We start from the raw sequence: 18,264 nt of genomic DNA, 5'->3' as shown, positions 1-18,264 counted from the left end.
AAAAGGTTTTTAGAAATTTAATAATTGAATATTAATCAAGACTTCTTAAGTTAATGGCATATGCGTATTAAATTTAGTATGGAATATCTCCTTCAACAAAATTATAGAATTTTACTATAAATTTATGAGAAACAGCTAATGATCTGATGGCATGATATTAGTTTATTTGCATATGATATGCCAAAAAATGAAGGCATAAAAAAAACTGAGAAATCCTTAAACATATTAATATATTTTACAAGAATATTAGTAACAAACAAGAGTTAAAGCTAATAATATTGATCAAATCTGATAAACATTTACGTTTACATTAATTAAAAGCACAAGAAACTCTAAAACTAGTTGATCTTCGAGAAAACAAAGCCTCCCAAATCTCAGAAAAAGCCTGAACAATGACCCCATGATGATACCTAGAATTCAAAGACAAGAAACAATGCAAGAGCTGTTCCAAATCTCTCTCTTCAAACATTTGCTTCTCTAATATCATATCCATCATCGACCTCTTAAAATCCTCGTAAGGATCCTCCGATTTCTTCACCACGACAAAACTCTCCTTCACTTTGCCTTCCACCGTGCACGGTATCATCCGTTGCCAAAAGCTCGACAACCTCGTCGGCGATTCGCTCTCTGACGACGAAAATCTTACTGCGTACCTTTTTGTCTTCTTAACTTTCTTGGGTTTCTTCTTTCTTTGCTTCGTAGGCTTTGCGTCCAGTATGATTTCTAAGTTGGCGTTAAACATCTCTAAGGGGAAATCAGTAGAGAAGCTCCTCGAAGGTGAGACCAGAATTTCAGTTTACTTATCATTAATATCATAGTCTTCAAAACTTCCGCTGGTAAACAATCCGCTCTCGGCCGACAAGGTGTCTATCTAGTTTTTTGGCGTCGTTTTCCTTTTTTTGTATCGTCATTTTTCCTTTACCGTCTTGAGAGGGGCCGGAGGTGGAAATAAATCGTCGTCGTTTTCGGGGGTACTGCAGAATTTGCGTCGGGGGGTTATGTTATCGTCGAAAACTTTGGCTATAACGTGACCTATGTTTTCTTTTTCCCAGTAGAACTCCAATGTCGACGGCGATGATGATTCAATACGATCAGTTTCAGACAAGTACTTTGCAGACGATCTTGACCCGAGCCCGCAGCCGATCAACCAAAACACGAAAGAAACGTGTCGTTTTAGTGAAGAGTAATGAGACAACTTTGACGATTTTGGTTGCGGTGGCGGCGGTAAATAGCGGGTGATAGGGTTTCGTCTGACTGAAGAATGTATGCAGGATGAATGGACAGGAATTAATGGGAGATTAGAAGGGCCTTTTGAAGGGGAAGATTGGAACGAGGTGAAGAGCCGAGATATCTTAAGCTTGAAACGTTTCGCCATTTTCATGTTTGTGGATTATGTTCTGTGAACTAATTGTATTACCTGATAAAAGTTAGGCGCATCCGCGCATATATAGAGGGAACAATGAAGGCGTGATTTCTCTTTCATTTAAAAAAGAAGTGCCAAATTTATTTTTCTAAATATTTTGTCAGCTACTACAGAAAAAGGAATAAATGAACTTGGAGTGCTACAGTTTATTTGATGTAGGGAAACAAGTAAACACGGTGACTTGGTGAATTTGTTTAGCTTTAGCCATCACTTGTTTTGACCATTTTTCCATGTATATGAAAGAAATCTATTTGTATAAACATGTCAATAAAACGTTAAATACTTAACGATTTTTTATGTGAAATATTTTTTTTATAAAAAATTTAGAGATTTAATCAAATTAGTTAATCAACTTTTATCATTAAATTTTAAACACGTGACTGTATAAGTTGGTGAATCATAGGATTCTAGATCCCAGTTCAACAGAAAGGTATTCAATTTCTTAGCGTTTGGCCCAATGCGTAAAAATTACATATCCATTCTAAATTTTAAGGTGGATTTGATGATACAACTAGAAAAGTTGTAGTTGGGAACAATTGAACATGTAATTTCTTTACTTCATGATACTTGCTGTCATTTTCTCTCGTTAGCGTGGAGGAAATTGACTGTGTATGGGATTTAATTTAATGTCTTAGTTGGGATTTTTACCATTTACGTCGGCAGAGTGTAAGGGAACTGAGCAAGGGTGCAAAACAAGCACTGCAAGGTGGATCCAGGGTAATGTCGAGCGGAAGTGGTCGATGATGTGAAGAAGGCTGCAGGACCTGAGTTAAAACATTCTTCTTCACTTTTGTACTCTCATTTTGCTGGTGATCTGCCCAAGTTTATCAGAGGTCACAGTCGGCAAAACCATAGAGTTCTTCACATTTGTCCAAGATAGGTTCATGTTTTTGTTGATCTTATTGAAATTATTTTTTTCCCACTGCAAGCAAGTAAAATAATAAAAATGATAAAAAGTTACAGTCAAAGTCGAGAGTTTTTTCATGTGAACGATAATGTTTATTAGTTATGGACTCAAGAAATTACTAGATTTAATCTTTAATTTAGAGTGGTCTCAACTTCTCCTTTCTGCACCTGATGGAGTAAGGTATGATGAAATGAAAATGGGTATAAAAGCCTATATTTGTTCACAAAAATCAACTGATAAGAACAACCCCATGGTACAACTTTAGTTGGTAGTAAAAATCTTCCAATAACGAATTCACCAAATAGGCACACATTGGGTTTGATTTTCCAACTTAAAACTTGTAAAAGTTATAAACAGAAAGTTGGTCAACTTTTTATGTTTCATCTTCCTAGCTGGTTAGTCATCCAAGGCTTTTCTACTGTCTGCATGAAGGAAACAATAAGCAAAGACATGATCATTCTTTAAAAAAAAAACATTTTGTCGTCTATGCGCCACACTTGAGGATGATGGCAAGTTATGTTATAATTTGCGACACGCACTTGGTATATAATTAATTGTTGAAGGTTTTTCAGGAGACCATTTTTTTATTGAATTTGCACGTGTAAAATATATGATGTTGGACATTTTTCTTCCTTTCTTAACCTTGCAATTTTCTTCAGGGTTCTTCAATTCTTTTAGATGAGCCAATAAGGTGAAAAGAGGGTTCCTCGTACCCTTCAGGGATAATTAGAGTCTTTAAGGGGTTCGTGGTAACCTTGCTTTTCTCGGCTCGAACTTTGGAAAAAGCTAACGCAAAATGGCACCATCCTCTTCACCTAAAAGTTCACTTGGTAAAAATAGATCACCGGCACCGTTAAATTCATCACAAGGTAACTCCAAATCAACACCAAATAACGCACCACCTCGTCTAGCTCCTAAAAGCAAAAATAACTATTACCCTCCTCATTCACCTGGTCATAGTAGTCGCGGAAACCAACACTCTCCGTCACCTCATCGCAAAAATGGCAGTCATGCATCACCGACCAAAAGTTCATCCTCTAAGAACGATGCGGATGGGAAAATGATTATCGTTATAATAACTCTCCCCCTCAGTGGGGCAATGGTTTTCAAGGTGCAGAGCATTCTATCATAGTACCACCGCCTAATAGTGGCGGTAGCGGTGGCAGTGGATGGGGTGCATCATCCCAAATGCATCTAACTGCTAGTAGCGGTGGCAATGGATGGCAGCCATCATCCCAAGTGCCAGGACCGGTTTACAGTGGTGAGTCAAGCTACAATTTTTCAGGCCTTTACCAACATGGTTTGCCACCTCCTCCTCCTCCGGGAATTCCTATTGGATTCAATAAGAACAGTTTCACTTATGAGGACCTGTCGATTGCGACAAATGGATTTTCTGAGTCGAATCTGATCGGCCAAGGTGGGTTTGGATATGTTCACAGGGGTGTGCTACCAGATGGAAAAGAGGTTGCAATCAAGAGCTTAAAAACCGGTAGTGGACAAGGAGAAAGAGAATTCCAGGCTGAAGTTGAAATAATTAGTCGAGTTCATCATCGACACCTTGTTTCACTTGTCGGTTATTGTGTTGCCGGTGCACAACGGATGTTGGTCTATGACTTTGTTCCGAACAAGACGTTGGAATATCATCTCCATGGTAAAATTTAGTTCCTTTCTTAGTTCTTCATCCATTTTGGGGAGAATATGTTGACCTTTTATGGTTTTCTACATGAATTATGCAGTCTTGAAACCATTACAATTGCATACTGCAGGAAATGATGTTCCAGTCATGGATTTTGCCTCTAGACTTCGTATTGCTTTAGGTGCTGCTAAGGTGCTTGCTTATCTCCATGAAGATTGTAAGGATTTTCCAGTCTCTCTCGCTCTTTTGAACTCTCTTTGGGACTGCATTTCTCGATATGGTTCTCATTTCTATGTTGAACCATACATGCAGGCCATCCCCGCATTATTCATCGCGATATCAAAGCAGCCAATATTCTCCTTGACGAAAACTTTGAAGCTATGGTATCTTCTTCTAAAGTTGAATTTGTTGTTTTAATACACCCCAGAAAGTATTGATATCAAAACTATCAAGTTCATATTTTCTGTAGGTGGCTGATTTTGGATTGGCTAGGTTATCCACTGACAACCACACACATGTTTCGACTCGTGTGATGGGAACATTTGGGTAAAGAACTATTTTTCGTAGCTAGTGAATGGAAATTCGAAACCCTCAAATGATTTTGGTTGTAATGTTGGTACTTGGCACCAGAGCATGCCTCAAGTGGAAAGTTGACTGAGAAATCAGATGTTTACTCATTTGGGATTATGCTTTTAGAACTCATAACTGGAAAACCTCCTGTCGATAATACAATGGAAGACACTTCAGTAGATTGGGTTTGTAGCCTATTCGTCAACCTGACCTTCCATTGGAGTTCAAATTTATTCTATTAATTGTCTCAGTCCTTTTCAAGTCATCTAATGAATTACTTTACGAAACAGGCTCAACCACTTTTGGAATGTGCGTTAGAGACTGGCAACCATATACATCTTGTTGATCCACGCTTGGAGCGTAATATTGGTAATGCTCAATCTCACATAGATTTGGAAATACTAATGGGAATGGTATTTAAGGTTTACATTCTCCATACCCTTGTTGAGTGATAGAGAATAAGACGTGGTAATACATGTCTTTGATACGTCCACACGAATACTATATTTTTAGAGAAAATTCGTAAATAATTTTTCTCTGAAAGATTAAATGAAAAATGTGATATATTCATCTGATATTTATAGGCTACTGAGACTGTTAAAGTTCGAATATTTCAGATGATAACAGCTGATTATTAGTTGTCTGAAATTAAATAAATTAAACAATTATTTTTCTAAATTAAATCAGAATTTAAGACGTATCTGCACTGATTTCCAACTTTTTTCATGGGAGAGACAAGCTGTTAATATCAAGAGTTACAGGAGTTATATGATTTAATTTCAGGAGTTATAACTGTTTAATTTTATGCAATGAACATGGACTCTTTTTTGAGCCAGATTCATCTAGCATATAAATAGAATTCACTCTCCAAGTGTTTTCTAAAGTTGTTCTCTCCGTGCTTTCCGATCAGAAGTGCAATACCACCAGTAGTCCACTCCGGTTTTGGGTGTATGGAATTCAAAGCGACCATGTTAACCTCGGGGGACGGTCAGCCTACTGCAGCGATTACACACATCGGGGCGAATTCGTTTCTAAGGTAGTGGTTAATACCACGACACGGTTAATCGGTTCTTGATTTATATATTTCAATATATATCTTTCCTGTCAGTGCTAATGCCTCGTTTTGCAACAGTCTATTTTACCAACAATTTAGAAACGAATTCGAGCTGCTGCATGATATTTGTAAAAGGAACGATGAAACCACATGTTGGATTCGAGTTTGTGTGTAAGTGTGAATTCAAATATCGGTTCAACCTAGCATCAAAGTGGTACGTAATATTTTGATACAGATTATTATTATCGTAGTTCGATGCAGTCTGATGCAAGTGACGATGCCATGAATTTTAGTTGTTTCAATGTTTTCAAGATTAGCTTTTATTTGATGTAACAACATGATTCATAATTTTAAGATGGATATGCGTTAGGTACATTTGAAAGCAATTATAAATATTTTAACTACAGTCAACGTCCTATAATAAATGGTTTATGAAGTTTAAAGGATAACAGTTTTATTATTAATTGGTAGTTTTAATATTGTGTTATAAGCATTTATGCATGATAATATGTTATCATGATTAATTTGGAATGTTGGTGTTTAATGTACATTAGCTGAGTATGCATTAGTAGTATTTTTAATTGATAATTCATTTGAATTTTAAATGGATTAATGATTGAATAAAAAAATTAAAAATATTCATGTGAGTTGTGAATAGATATTTATTAGAAATTATAGCACTTTAAATGCTATTGTGAAGAATGAATGTACATAAGTTATAAAATTTATGATGGTATCTTATGTGAATAAATATTTTTGACGTTTGTATTGTTTGCATTTATAAATGCACAATAATATATTAATCATGTGGTTTGAGAGATTAATATTAAATTAATACATCAAATTATGAATTGATAATAGTTGATATATGGGTACGAGAGATAATGCATGTGTGATATTTGGTTCATGTGGAGATATAAAACTAAGGTGAAAATAATTATAAATATTTTTTACCGTACTAATAATTTTCTTTGAGAAATTTGTAAAGATACAGGAAATGTGTAATTTTTGGAGAAGTATGGAGCTGGTGGAGCTAAAATGAGAAGATTCTCCAAAATCAAATAGTTGTTAAATTCGATTTGATTTCCACAATCTCTTGAAGATAAGATACCAAAATCCTAAAGATAAGGATCTTGTCACTAATAATAAATTATTTTAATTATTGTTAGTAAATTAATTTCGTGACTAACCATGTATATTCTTCATTTGACTTCAGAAGATACAAAAGAGATGTTGGTTCAGATGAAGTGATTGTCACGATGGATTTTGGGATCATGCTGATTAAAAATGATGATGCAAAGAATGAAGTTGTATGCATGGTGAACAAGTCTATTTGGAATTGTGATTCTACCTGCGAGGTCAGATTATTTAGACTTGTTGCATGTTAATTCATGCCTTTTAAATACATGAATAAGATTTCATGAGCCTTTAAGATAGTCTTTAAAACTCAGTGGATACTATGAAATGAGATAAAAACCACTATTAAGACTACGGTAGTACTATTAAGGCTAAGGTGGTAGTGTGAGCCCAAAAATATATATGCTTAATAAGATACTATTGTGAGTATCCAGCATAATTCTTTAAAGAGATATTATTTAAAGAAAGAGAAAATTCATAAATGATTTATTGGAAAGTAGTGTGATGATTATGAAAGTGCATGTCTAGGATTGGTTCTATGAAGACTTGGTACTTAAGCGTGCCTAGTGCACCACCTCTCTTTCATAGAAACCTACCTAGTGCATTGTTCATTACTATGCTCACTATTCCAATACTATGACAAGATAAAAACTCTTAAACTTAGTGCATAAGTTAAAAGAGTGGAGATTAATTTGGTTGAGTGGAATATCAAATTTAGTCATAGTAAATAAAATATATGATGATCTCTTTAAGGCTAATATGTTGAATATCATGAATAAGAATATGCTAGACATTATTGCTACTAAAAGTGTGTTGTAGCTATTAAATCTCTTTAAGTGATTTTCCTAAGTAGTGGAAAGAAAAGAGATTATCTATTTCATAATTTGTGCTAAAATCTCATGTTTTAAACTTGAGATCATTTTTCCTGATGCTAGAGGAAAAGTCATAAAGAATTTCATATTGGTTTATGCATTTTAATCTTAATGATTTGTAACTTCTCAAAACTTTGAGAATATAATTATGTGTAAACAAAAATTGAGTTTGTTAAAATATAGTTTTATGGCTAAAACTCATAAAAACTTTACTCTAGTATGATTGAGTATTTGTTTACACGTTTTACAAGACACTTATGGATATCCTAAAATGTTAGAAATGTGGGGGTGTCTTAAAATGTAGATTAAATGCATAAACTTAAATAGAAAATATTCTATCAACTTCTTCTAGTATTCCTGCTAGGTCTTCTCAAGAAATTGATTTCGAGACTAGAAGAAGTAAAAGGCTATTTGGACCAAATTTTATCACTTCCTTTATTTCTGAGATAAATGATTTAGACTCTCTTTCTGATCATATATGTTAAATGTTATATGAGGATCCTAAAAAAGCTATAAGATCTATCGATGCTAGTTTCTAGAAAAGCGCTTTTTGATGAACTAGAATCGATAATGTCTAATCATACTTGGGAATTAGTTGACTTGCCTAGAGGATTTAAATCAATCTGTAGCAAATAAATCTTCCGGAAGAAAATGAGACCATATGGTTTGATCCAGTGGTACAAGGCAAGACTAGTTGTCAAAGGGTTCACTCACAAGTTTGTTTTAGACTACTTTGATTCTTACTTCGCTGTTATGAACATCTCAAAGATCCGTGCATTATTTGCACTAGCCTCCATTCATAAGTTGTAAGTATATCAAATGGATGTTAAGATTGTATTTTTGAATAGAGATCTAGATGAGGAGATCTATATGGGAATAATGGTACAAGAAATTTCATAAAACTATACTTAGTTTTGGTTTTGTTGTGAATGGTTCGGATGCTTGTGTGTATTCGAGGATGTTTGGTACTGATTATTTCATCATAAGTTTTGTATGTTGATGACATGTTAATTTTCAGTTCTAACATTGAGTCCATTAGCAAAACAAATAATTTTTTGTCCACTAAATTTGAGATGACGGATCTGGGAGAAGTTGATGTAATCTTAGGAGTCAAAATTATTGGAAAGGGATTTTATTTATGTCAAACACACTATCTTGAGAAAGTGTTAAAGAAATTTGACAGTTTTGATATCATCCCTGTTCGAACCCTTGTGACACTAGCATATATCTCTTTAAGAATAAAGAAAGTAGCGTTTCCCAAACAGAATATGCTAAATTAATCGAAAGCTTAATGTTCTTAATGAACTATACTCGACCTGATATTGCTTATGTTGTGAGTAGATATACTCATAATTCAAGTGGTGAACATTGGATTGCTCTTAAACGCTTACTGAAGTATCTTAAGGGTACTTTGGATTGGAAACGTGAGTTTGTTGGCTTTCCTGCGGTACTGGAAGGATATTGTAATGCCAATTGGGTTTCTGATAATGATAATGTAAGCTCTACCAGCGGGTATGTTTTTACTTTAGGTGGAGCAGCAATCTCGTGGAAATCATCAAAGAAGAGTTATATTGCTCGTTCTACTATGGAGTCAGAGTTTATAACTCTTGACCTAGCTGGGAAAGAAGCCGAGTAGCTCAGAAGCTTGTTAGCAGATATTCTGTTGTGGGGAAGACCGAATCCTCCGATTTATTTGTTGTGTGATTCACAAGTTGTGATATGTGTACAATGGTAAGAAAAGACACATTCACATAAGGCATGAATCAGTTAGACACTTAATAAAGAATGGAGTGCTCTCTTTAGAGTATGTGAAGTCGGAAAGGAACCTAGTAGATCCTTGGTCCTAGATTCGTCGAGGGAGATGGGTCTAAAGCCCATTGGTTTAAGAATTCATGGTGGATACCCAACTTAGTTATCTAAGTTTCATGTGGTCAAACAAAACCATGGAAACACTCATAGTGCACATTCCTATTGTCTATCCCTATGATGAATAATGTGCATGCCCAGGATGAGCTTAATTGCTCTTAATAAATTCATAGTCCAGACTTCGGGTGGTCTTAGTGAGAAAGACTTGATGAATTTACCGATTTTGGCTGAATATCTATTCTTAATAAGTTCATAACCCAGAGTGAGTGGGTATTCCTAAATGAGAAGGAAATAATGAACTTACCGACAGAAAGGTTGAGTTTGTTAAACTCTTAATAAATTCAAATCCAAGTATTTGGATGGTTCTAGTGAGAATGACTTATTGAATTTACCGATAAATGAGGTTGAATATTTATTCTTAAAGACTTCTTAGCCCAGAGTTTGGGTGGTTCATTAATAATGAACTTGAAGAAAGTCACCATACCCTTTGTGAGGTTGAGCTATTGTAAAAGCTCTTAATTATTTCATATCCCTGTTAAAGGTGGTTTATATCGAGATAAACTTGATGAAATAACCTATGTAAGTGAGAAGGGTTAGCCACCTTCTATGAAAAATGTTAGGCCATTTTTCTAGCACACTTACTAGAATCCTGAGGTAAGATGGCCAAATATATACTTTTGTATATATATATATATATATATATATATCTTACACATCGAGGACTCAGGTGGATGAAGGGGTTATTTGTGTGTTATGAGTTTACCCTCATCTTAGAAAGTTCCAGACTAGTTTCACTTATCTAAGAGAAGGATTGCTTATCATCACTATGTAATAGTTCCAGATATGTTTACTAGTGCTTAAGCAACTAATCTCGCTATTGCTCTTTTGGAAAGATTGTTTTCGAGTTTCAGAATAATTCTTTTGCATTAGTGGGGGAATGTTGGTAATAATCAATCCCACATAGAGTTGGAAATACTAGTGGGAATGGTATTTAAGGTTTACATTCTCCATTCCCTTGTTGAGTGATAGAGAACAAGGCGTGGTAATACGTCTTTGATACGTCCACACGGATACTATCTTTTTAGAGAAAATTCGTAAGGAATTTTTCTTTGAAAGATTAAATGAAAAATGTGAAAGATTCATCTGATATTTATAGGCTACTGAGACTGTTAAAGTTTGAATATTTCAGATGATAACAGCTAATTATTAGTTGTCTGAAATTAAATAAATTAAACAATTATTTTTCTAAATTAAATCAGAATTTAAGATGTATCTGGACTGATTTCCAACTTTGTTCATGGGAGAAACAAGATGTTAATATCAAGAGTTACAGGAGTTATATGATTTAATTTCAGGAGTTATAACTGTTTAATTTTTATGCAATAAACATGGACTTTTTTTTGAGCCAGATTCATCAAGAGGAGTAACAAAAGAGTTTAAATTCATAATTAAAATCAAAATTTGATTTGATTTTCTTGTTGGACGAATTTACCCTTACTTCTAGCCTATAAATAGAGAGTTGAATTCAGCTTCTCAACTCACACTCTCTACAATTAGAATTCACTCTCTAAGTGTTTTCTAAAGTTGTTCTCTTCGTGCTTTTCGATCAAAAGTGCAATACCACCAGCAGTCCACTCCGGTTTCGGGTGTACGGAATTCGGAGCGACTGTGTTAACCTCGGGGGACGGTCTGCCTACTGCAACGATTACACACATCGGGGTGAATTTGTTTCTAAGGCAGTGGTTAATACCACGACACGGTTAATGGGTTCTTTATTTATATATTTCAATATATATCTTTCATGTCAGTGCTAATGTCTCGTTTTGCAGCAGTCTATTTTACCAACACGTAACTACGATCATATCGAGATGCAACGTATGATCGCCTGTGCTTCAGCCAATGTCAGGCACTCGGCCAGAAGGCGTCCAAAAATGAGTCATGTTTTCAATGATCTCTGAACAAATTTTCATGGCTCAACCTTTAGTCATATGATGCTACATTTTTTATCAGTATTTCTCATGTAATATCATTATTGAAAGCAGATAGTGCGTGCTCTGCTAGGAGACTCGTCCCTGGATGACCTGAGTGTGGGGTTAAATGCAAGCAAAAACTCGCTTGCAAGCTTAGATAGAAGCAATGCTTCATACGATACTGACATGAACCAACAAGTTTTATCAAGCCATGAAATGAGTCCCCTATCCCCATGCCCACCTAATATTTTCAAATCCACCACCCGCCCACTACCCATGATGGGTAAAATTTTTTCAAATCCACACCTGCCCACGCATGTACATTCTCAAATTCATCCCCACACCCACTACCAACTGGAGACGTACCCGACTAGACCCGCCTGACAGCAACCTTAAGTTACATACAAACAACAAACATAAAACAAACACGTCCATTAAGAAGCATAATGTTAGTCTCTAAAATTATACCTAATATTTGGTTAAATTATAATTTATATCTTATACAATATTAAGATTCATAAATCAGTCTCTAAAATTATACATAAATTCATAATGGTCCAAAATTTAATGGGTATTTAGTGGGCGGGCGGATGTGGGGCGGGCGGATGCGGGGCGGGTAAGGTCTCAAACCCATCACCTACCCACGGCGGGTAACACTTTCTAAATCCACACCCACCCACTACCCACTAAAGTTATACCCATCCACACCCCAATTGGAGCGGATACGGTGCGGAATCTACGAAATTGTATCCGTTTGCCATCCATATATAGCGCTTAGTAATTATATACAATCTAACTAGACTAATCAATTACAATGATTTCTTTCAGAAAAAATTCTAAATTCAATCGTAATTCAACTTAGAGTGGAGGCGAAGGGGACTCTAGAGCAAGGAAATAAAATACTCATAGTGAGTTTAGAACTTATGACCTAAAAAAAATGTGGGAACAAATATAACCAATCAAATATACTTTCTCTCAATTACAATAGTTAAATAAAAAATTTGAAATTCATTATGATTAAAGTATAATTAAAATACTCTAAATAAGTTTGATTTAACAAACCCAACAACTATAATAGATACTTAAACATGATAGAAAATCTATACTTATATAATTACAAACAATTATACCCATAAAAATTTTAACCATATATAAGATACACTTAAAATTATATGAAACTAGTTTAAAAATGAAAATTAAAAAAAAATAAGGATACAAGACAATTATTTGAGGAAATAGGTCAAAAATTATAATGTCTGATAAATTCATCCTTAGATCAATGCAACTTTGTCAAAGTCAACAGTTGTCGACAACTTTGTTGGAATCGTGTGCAATTATGTGACTATGGGACAAAACAGACATTGACTAAATTGAATAAATAAAAATTAAGTAGGTATAAATTGAATTAAAATGAATCAAAATAAAACACATTTACCTTACCCAAAAGAAACATTCATGTGTACATTTAAACACACATTCTACTTTGATTCATTTTTGTCGCAACCGATACTTTGGGGAAAAAGTCGACTAATTACGACGATGAGGTTTTCGGAAAGTTCTTTTTGTAAAAAATTGGGAGTCGCCACAAATCATTTTTAAGGTAATATTGGAACATCTAAAATCAGGTAATTTAAGAAAACATTTTATTTTACTAAAATACTGATGTTTTGGTTTGCGAAATTAGAAAAAGGGTTTGAGAGTTAATTGCATGTGGGGAAGGATTAACATCCCAAAACACCCAAAAATTAGTACTTAGTCGATTACGCTATGTTTTAAAATTGAAAATTTTGAGTTCGAGGTTTTCTTTAATTTAATACCCACTACGTATGCAAATTTAAAAAGGATGTCGATTTACCAGGACCAATAACGACTACCTCCAAGCACAAGCTGAAGTTTCTTTATTGATCCCAATAAATTGACATTGCCTTAATAATTTTAAAACCATGATGCAAGGCTTTGAAAATGATGTTGATTTACTTAGACAATCTTTAGTGGTCACATAGGATACCATATTAATCCTCTAATAAGTAACATTGTCTTATTTTGAAATCGAAATATGCAACCAAATAACTTATTATTGAATATAATTACACAAGGTGAATTAATTAAGGCTTCTATCTAACTAAAATGTCAAATTATGAATTTCAAAGAAACTTAAGGGTTAAACATGAAAATGAAGCCATTAATATTAACCCTAATCAACTTTAACAATTTATTGGATTGAATAACTAAAATGAAACCCGGAGCATAACTGTGAGGAACAAATAAGAAATTCACCTAAGTTAAAAAGTTCAGGGACTAAATTTAAGGAAACCTAAATTTAAAGTGCTAAATCTAAATACTAAGCACTAATTAACCTCTAAATTTAAAGAAGACAAAATGTAAGGCATAGCTTAAAATGAATATAGAAAAATAAGGGAATTTAAAAGGCTAAAATGTAAATGCAAGATATTAAAGAATAGGAATTAAAATACTTGAAAAATTAAAAGACTAAAATTTAAATAATAGAAATTAAGAATCGAATAAAAATAAAGATTAGTGGTCAATTTTTAAATTTTTACTCTAACCATAATAACGCAAGTCGTATCCCAAAACGAGTTATCATGAGATCGTAGAATTAGTTCAGATTATTTTTAAAAGTTAGAAGGTTAACGATTTAAAACTTAATAATTAGTGGTTAAAAATTATAATTTTACCTAGATCATAATAATGATGGTCATACCCTCAGACTGGTAATGGAAAGGCCGAATCGAGTATTTATGCAATAATAAAATTAAAAACAATGACTAAATTAAAAAAAAACACACATCAAATTTGAAAATCATAAAAATTGAAAAAGGAGTAAAATGCAAATATGTGCATAAACTAAAAGAACTTAAAGCTAATTTTCCTTTTGAAACCTGGCAAATTAAAGAACAAAACCCAAAGAGAAATTCACACAATTAGGACACTGAATTCGAAATTAAAAAAACCAGAGATTAGGTGACTTAATTGAAAATACACACAATACTATAAGGACTTGAAAATAATTTACTCCTAAACTTCAACTTAAAAACAAATATTTTTTGTTTTGGGTTATTTGAAACCCTAGCTATCAAAAAATGTCTAGGAATGGCAAGGGGGGTTCGGGCCGGGTTATGCTCCCCCCGTCCCTGCCCCGTTTTCCGTCGGGGATTTTTTTGTCCCGTACCCGAACCCGACCTGAAATATTGTACCCGAACCCGACCCGATCTCGAGAAAAATCGAGCAGCCGTATTTTTCATAAAAAAAAAATAGAAAAAACAATCACAAAAAGCTGGAAAATTAGTCTACATGATTTACAATTCAAACTACGGTCACCAATTCAAACTACAGTCACAAATTCAAACTCAATTCTAAATAATTGTCTAAACTCCAAAATAAAACACATACATAATTAAATTCAAACTTGTTTTGATATTCAAATCATACAATAAAGAATCGAAGACTGAAGTAGTGAAGCTTAACTGCCTGCAGCTGCGTAAGAATAGCAAATACAAAGGGGAAAGTGGGAACTGTAAACCTAGGTTAAATGTTTTGTTTGTATTATATATAATTAATATAAAAATATAAAATATTATATATATATATATAATCGGGGTGTGGCGAGGATACCTTACCCCGAACCCGAAAAAATCCTCGAATTTTACCTTGATACCCGACCCGATATTATTCAAACCTGACCCGAACTTAGTCGGATTTCGAGTTTCCCCGTCGGGATCTGATCGTTCTGCCGTTCCTAAAAATGTCCCATTTTCTCTCAACTCTCAAAATCCCACAGCTGGTTGCCTTCTTTACCAAATCCCCAAGCCTCGTCGTCGGCCATTGTTCTTTGATGATTAACCTCACTCCATTCGTCTTCCACGATAACCAGGAACCTTAATCGAACCCAAATCAATCCCTTCCTCTCCTCCCAACCACTGCCTCACGACCGAGATCCTCATAAGACCATGACAACCACTCGCCTACCGTTAATCAACCCCCTTTATACTCCAACTACCTACATTAACAGTCGGATAAGCTTAAACCGAGCCTAAATTGACCCTTTAACTCTCCGATTCTTATCCTTAAAACTAGATTTGAGACCCTCAAGAATAAAACCTTAAATCCCAACTCATTTAAATATGAGACCCTTCATCTCTCTAAACCCTAACGACGAGCCCGACCGTCCTAGCTCCAACGAGAGGTAAGCTATAAAGCACGGGGACGACAAATGGACCCCATTTCAAGTATCCAATACGTCCCCGGCACGGAGACGACACGGGGACGACTGAGGTACGTACTGAGGACGTGTCACTATGGATACGGCTGAGCAAAATCGGGGACGTTCGATGCTTATCTAGGGATGTTTCGGGACTATCACGACGTTGCGAACGATGGCGAGAGAAGCTTCGGCTCCTCTTTACTAGATCTTAAACTATGATACATGACGGTCAAAGGGAAAAGAAAAGGAGAAGGTCGTGATCGTAGGACTGTCGTCGGCAACTTTTCTTACCTCAAAATAGCAAAACGGCAACGATACAGCCAGTGGATTAACGACAACTAGCTTTTGTGAAAAGAAAAAAAATAAAAATAAAAGGAAGAAGAAATAGAAGGCATTCGACGGGGCAGAAAATAAGAGTTAGAATGGATTTAAAGAATGTTTGGTCTAATTAACTGTTGATCCTTGAGCTTTCTAAGGCTTTAGAATTTGGAAACAATTTTTGCAACATTTTCAAATTGGACACCAAAATAATTTAGGGATTTGTAAAAAAACTCAAATGTTAGGATTTTTAATTAGAATTAAATTAAGGTGTTACACCAATTTTCTATGAAATATTAACTTTATTTATGATTTTTACATCTATTTATAATTTTAAAAAAATACATATCATACCCTTGCTATTCTCGTGTCCTACAATTTTAAAAATTATTGCTTCCCGTCTCAGTTCCCATGTCCGTATCAGTGTAACATAGCATGTAAGTGGCTAGAACCTCTTTATCTATTTTTGGTTTCGAAATCTCAAGCCGTGGTAACTGAAAAATGAAGAATTTTTAAAAAATACCTTTGAGAAAAAAGGGGACCGGTAATTGTTTTAGACTTAGTGGACGGGTGATTGACAAACATTTGGATTGATTTAAAATGGGTTAATATTTGGAGAATGAGTATTATATCTTGGACTTGAAATGAATTTTGTTTGATTTTTACACCAGTCAAACCAACTGGACTGACCCAATCGAGAATCCAAACAAAGCCCTAATTGAAGTCCATCGACTTGAATGAATGGAACCTTAATAATCTATTTTACTCGGACGAACTTAAGTTGATCTTTAACACATCCAGACCTGATTAAAAATACTTAGACAAAATTAGAGTATTGCAATTTCATTCGATTTAGTCTCTATTTTACTTTTAGTTTATTCAATTTAGTCACAATTTGATTTGTCTCGTCGTCGTCATCGTCCACAGTCATACACAACTCGAATAAATTATCAACAACTTTCATGACATAATTATTTTCATCACAGAAAAGGACGATTTTGATAAAGTCTGTAGACAAATTTATCAAACATTATAGATTTTGAAATATTTTTTTAAATAATTTTACACATCCTTACATTCTTATTTTTTATTTTTCATAATATTTGTCTAAATAAGTTTTATCAAAACACTATTTATAAAATTATTTTTCATTAATAATATGTCAAAAAATAACTCTACAATATTTTATATAGTATAAAATTTAATATAAGATTAAAAATAATGTAAGTATATCAAAATTTATAGAAGTATAAATATGTTGACAAATCGTCGGCAATGCATTATGCATACATCCTACCAATTCCATTAGATTGAAGCTTCATTGCTAATTTACTGGAACAAAACTTTAAAAAATGTAATGTGTATTAAATTAATTGCAAAGTACTACAACAATCAAGCAGAAAGCATCGCTGAATTCACACTATATTTCTTTCAATTTGAAAATTTTATTTTGTTACTGAATAAGAACAAACACTTCAACATGTTAAATAGTTTCGATTGTTGAAAAGAATTTTGTTCTCCTTAAAAAGTATAGATTTGAGTAATTATTTACATAATATATATATATATATTATTAATAAATCCCGAATAGAAAATATACTGATAAAAAAAACACTTGGGCTCTGATTTGAGAGAGAGTGTTGTTGCCAACTGTTGTAAGGGCTAATCGTAGTCGCTCACCGTGCTAATGCTACATTGGATTTTCCGTCCTTTCTAATTGTCTCAACATTACCATTTTCATTGAGAAAAAGGAAGGATGATCCCACTCTAAATTTGGAGGACCTGTAACTCGGCTCTTGCCTCCTCCTTGAGCTTTCCTTCTTTAAAAGCTAAATACTATTATTTCTCTCTCTCTCTCATTATTTGCAAAATCTAAGTTTGTAGAGCTTCTCTTGTCACTCATGGTCCTGCTATGTATTTGTATGTACTCTCTTATCTTTTTCTTTTTCTTTTTTGCATGCTTTAAAACGCTTACTTTTTGTTCATCTTTTCTTTTTATTCTTTGTGGGTAATGAGACGGAGTGCAGTGCACTAAAATTTTCGGGGAAGTTTGGCCGGGGGATGGCATGTATGCGTGCTGATAATGGAAATCTAATGGCAATTGCTCAACAAGTTAAAATACAAAAGCAAGAGCAGCAGTAATAACACCATCAGCAGAAGCAACAACTTCTCGGTATTAATCCTTTCTCTTTGAATCCTTGGCCCAACACCCACCATGACGTTTCCAACTCCCCTAATGTTTGCTACGAGCTCTCGGGATCGGGTTTCGCAAATCTGTTTGTGGGGATA

The 18,264-nt window shown here is 34.2% G+C and overlaps 1 protein-coding gene and 1 pseudogene across 1 annotated transcript; one reads left to right on the top strand and one right to left on the bottom strand.

The window, feature by feature from the left end:
* Positions 1 to 282: 282 nt before the first annotated feature.
* LOC120216338 lies at positions 283 to 1,375 on the bottom strand (annotated as a pseudogene).
* A 1,751-nt stretch (positions 1,376 to 3,126) lies between these two features.
* Positions 3,127 to 4,516, top strand: LOC120216484 (proline-rich receptor-like protein kinase PERK4). The gene is made up of 5 exons (XM_039213896.1): positions 3,127 to 3,358; positions 3,442 to 3,981; positions 4,097 to 4,183; positions 4,279 to 4,349; positions 4,436 to 4,516. The coding sequence occupies exons 1-5, from the start codon at positions 3,127 to 3,129 to the stop codon at positions 4,514 to 4,516; spliced, it is 1,011 nt and encodes a 336-aa protein (XP_039069827.1).
* The last annotated feature ends 13,748 nt before the right edge of the window (positions 4,517 to 18,264 follow it).

The sequence above is a fragment of the Hibiscus syriacus genome, unplaced genomic scaffold (genome assembly GCF_006381635.1).
Source record: "Hibiscus syriacus cultivar Baekdansim isolate YM2019G1 unplaced genomic scaffold, ASM638163v2 tig00110160_pilon, whole genome shotgun sequence".
Lineage (NCBI taxonomy): Eukaryota > Viridiplantae > Streptophyta > Magnoliopsida > Malvales > Malvaceae > Hibiscus > Hibiscus syriacus.
Note: the sequence above shows the minus strand (reverse complement) of the source record. Positions and strands in the feature narration are given on the sequence as shown.

What these genes read in the sequence shown, in the direction of transcription:
- LOC120216484 (XM_039213896.1), top strand. Translation starts at nt 3,127, where the DNA reads ATGGCACCATCCTCTTCACCTAAAAGTTCACTTGGTAAAAATAGATCA. An exon ending in GTTGGAATATCATCTCCATG is followed by an intron (nt 3,982 to 4,096) that starts GTAAAATTTAGT and finishes TGCATACTGCAG; the next exon opens with GAAATGATGTTCCAGTCATG. An exon ending in TGCTTATCTCCATGAAGATT is followed by an intron (nt 4,184 to 4,278) that starts GTAAGGATTTTC and finishes CCATACATGCAG; the next exon opens with GCCATCCCCGCATTATTCAT.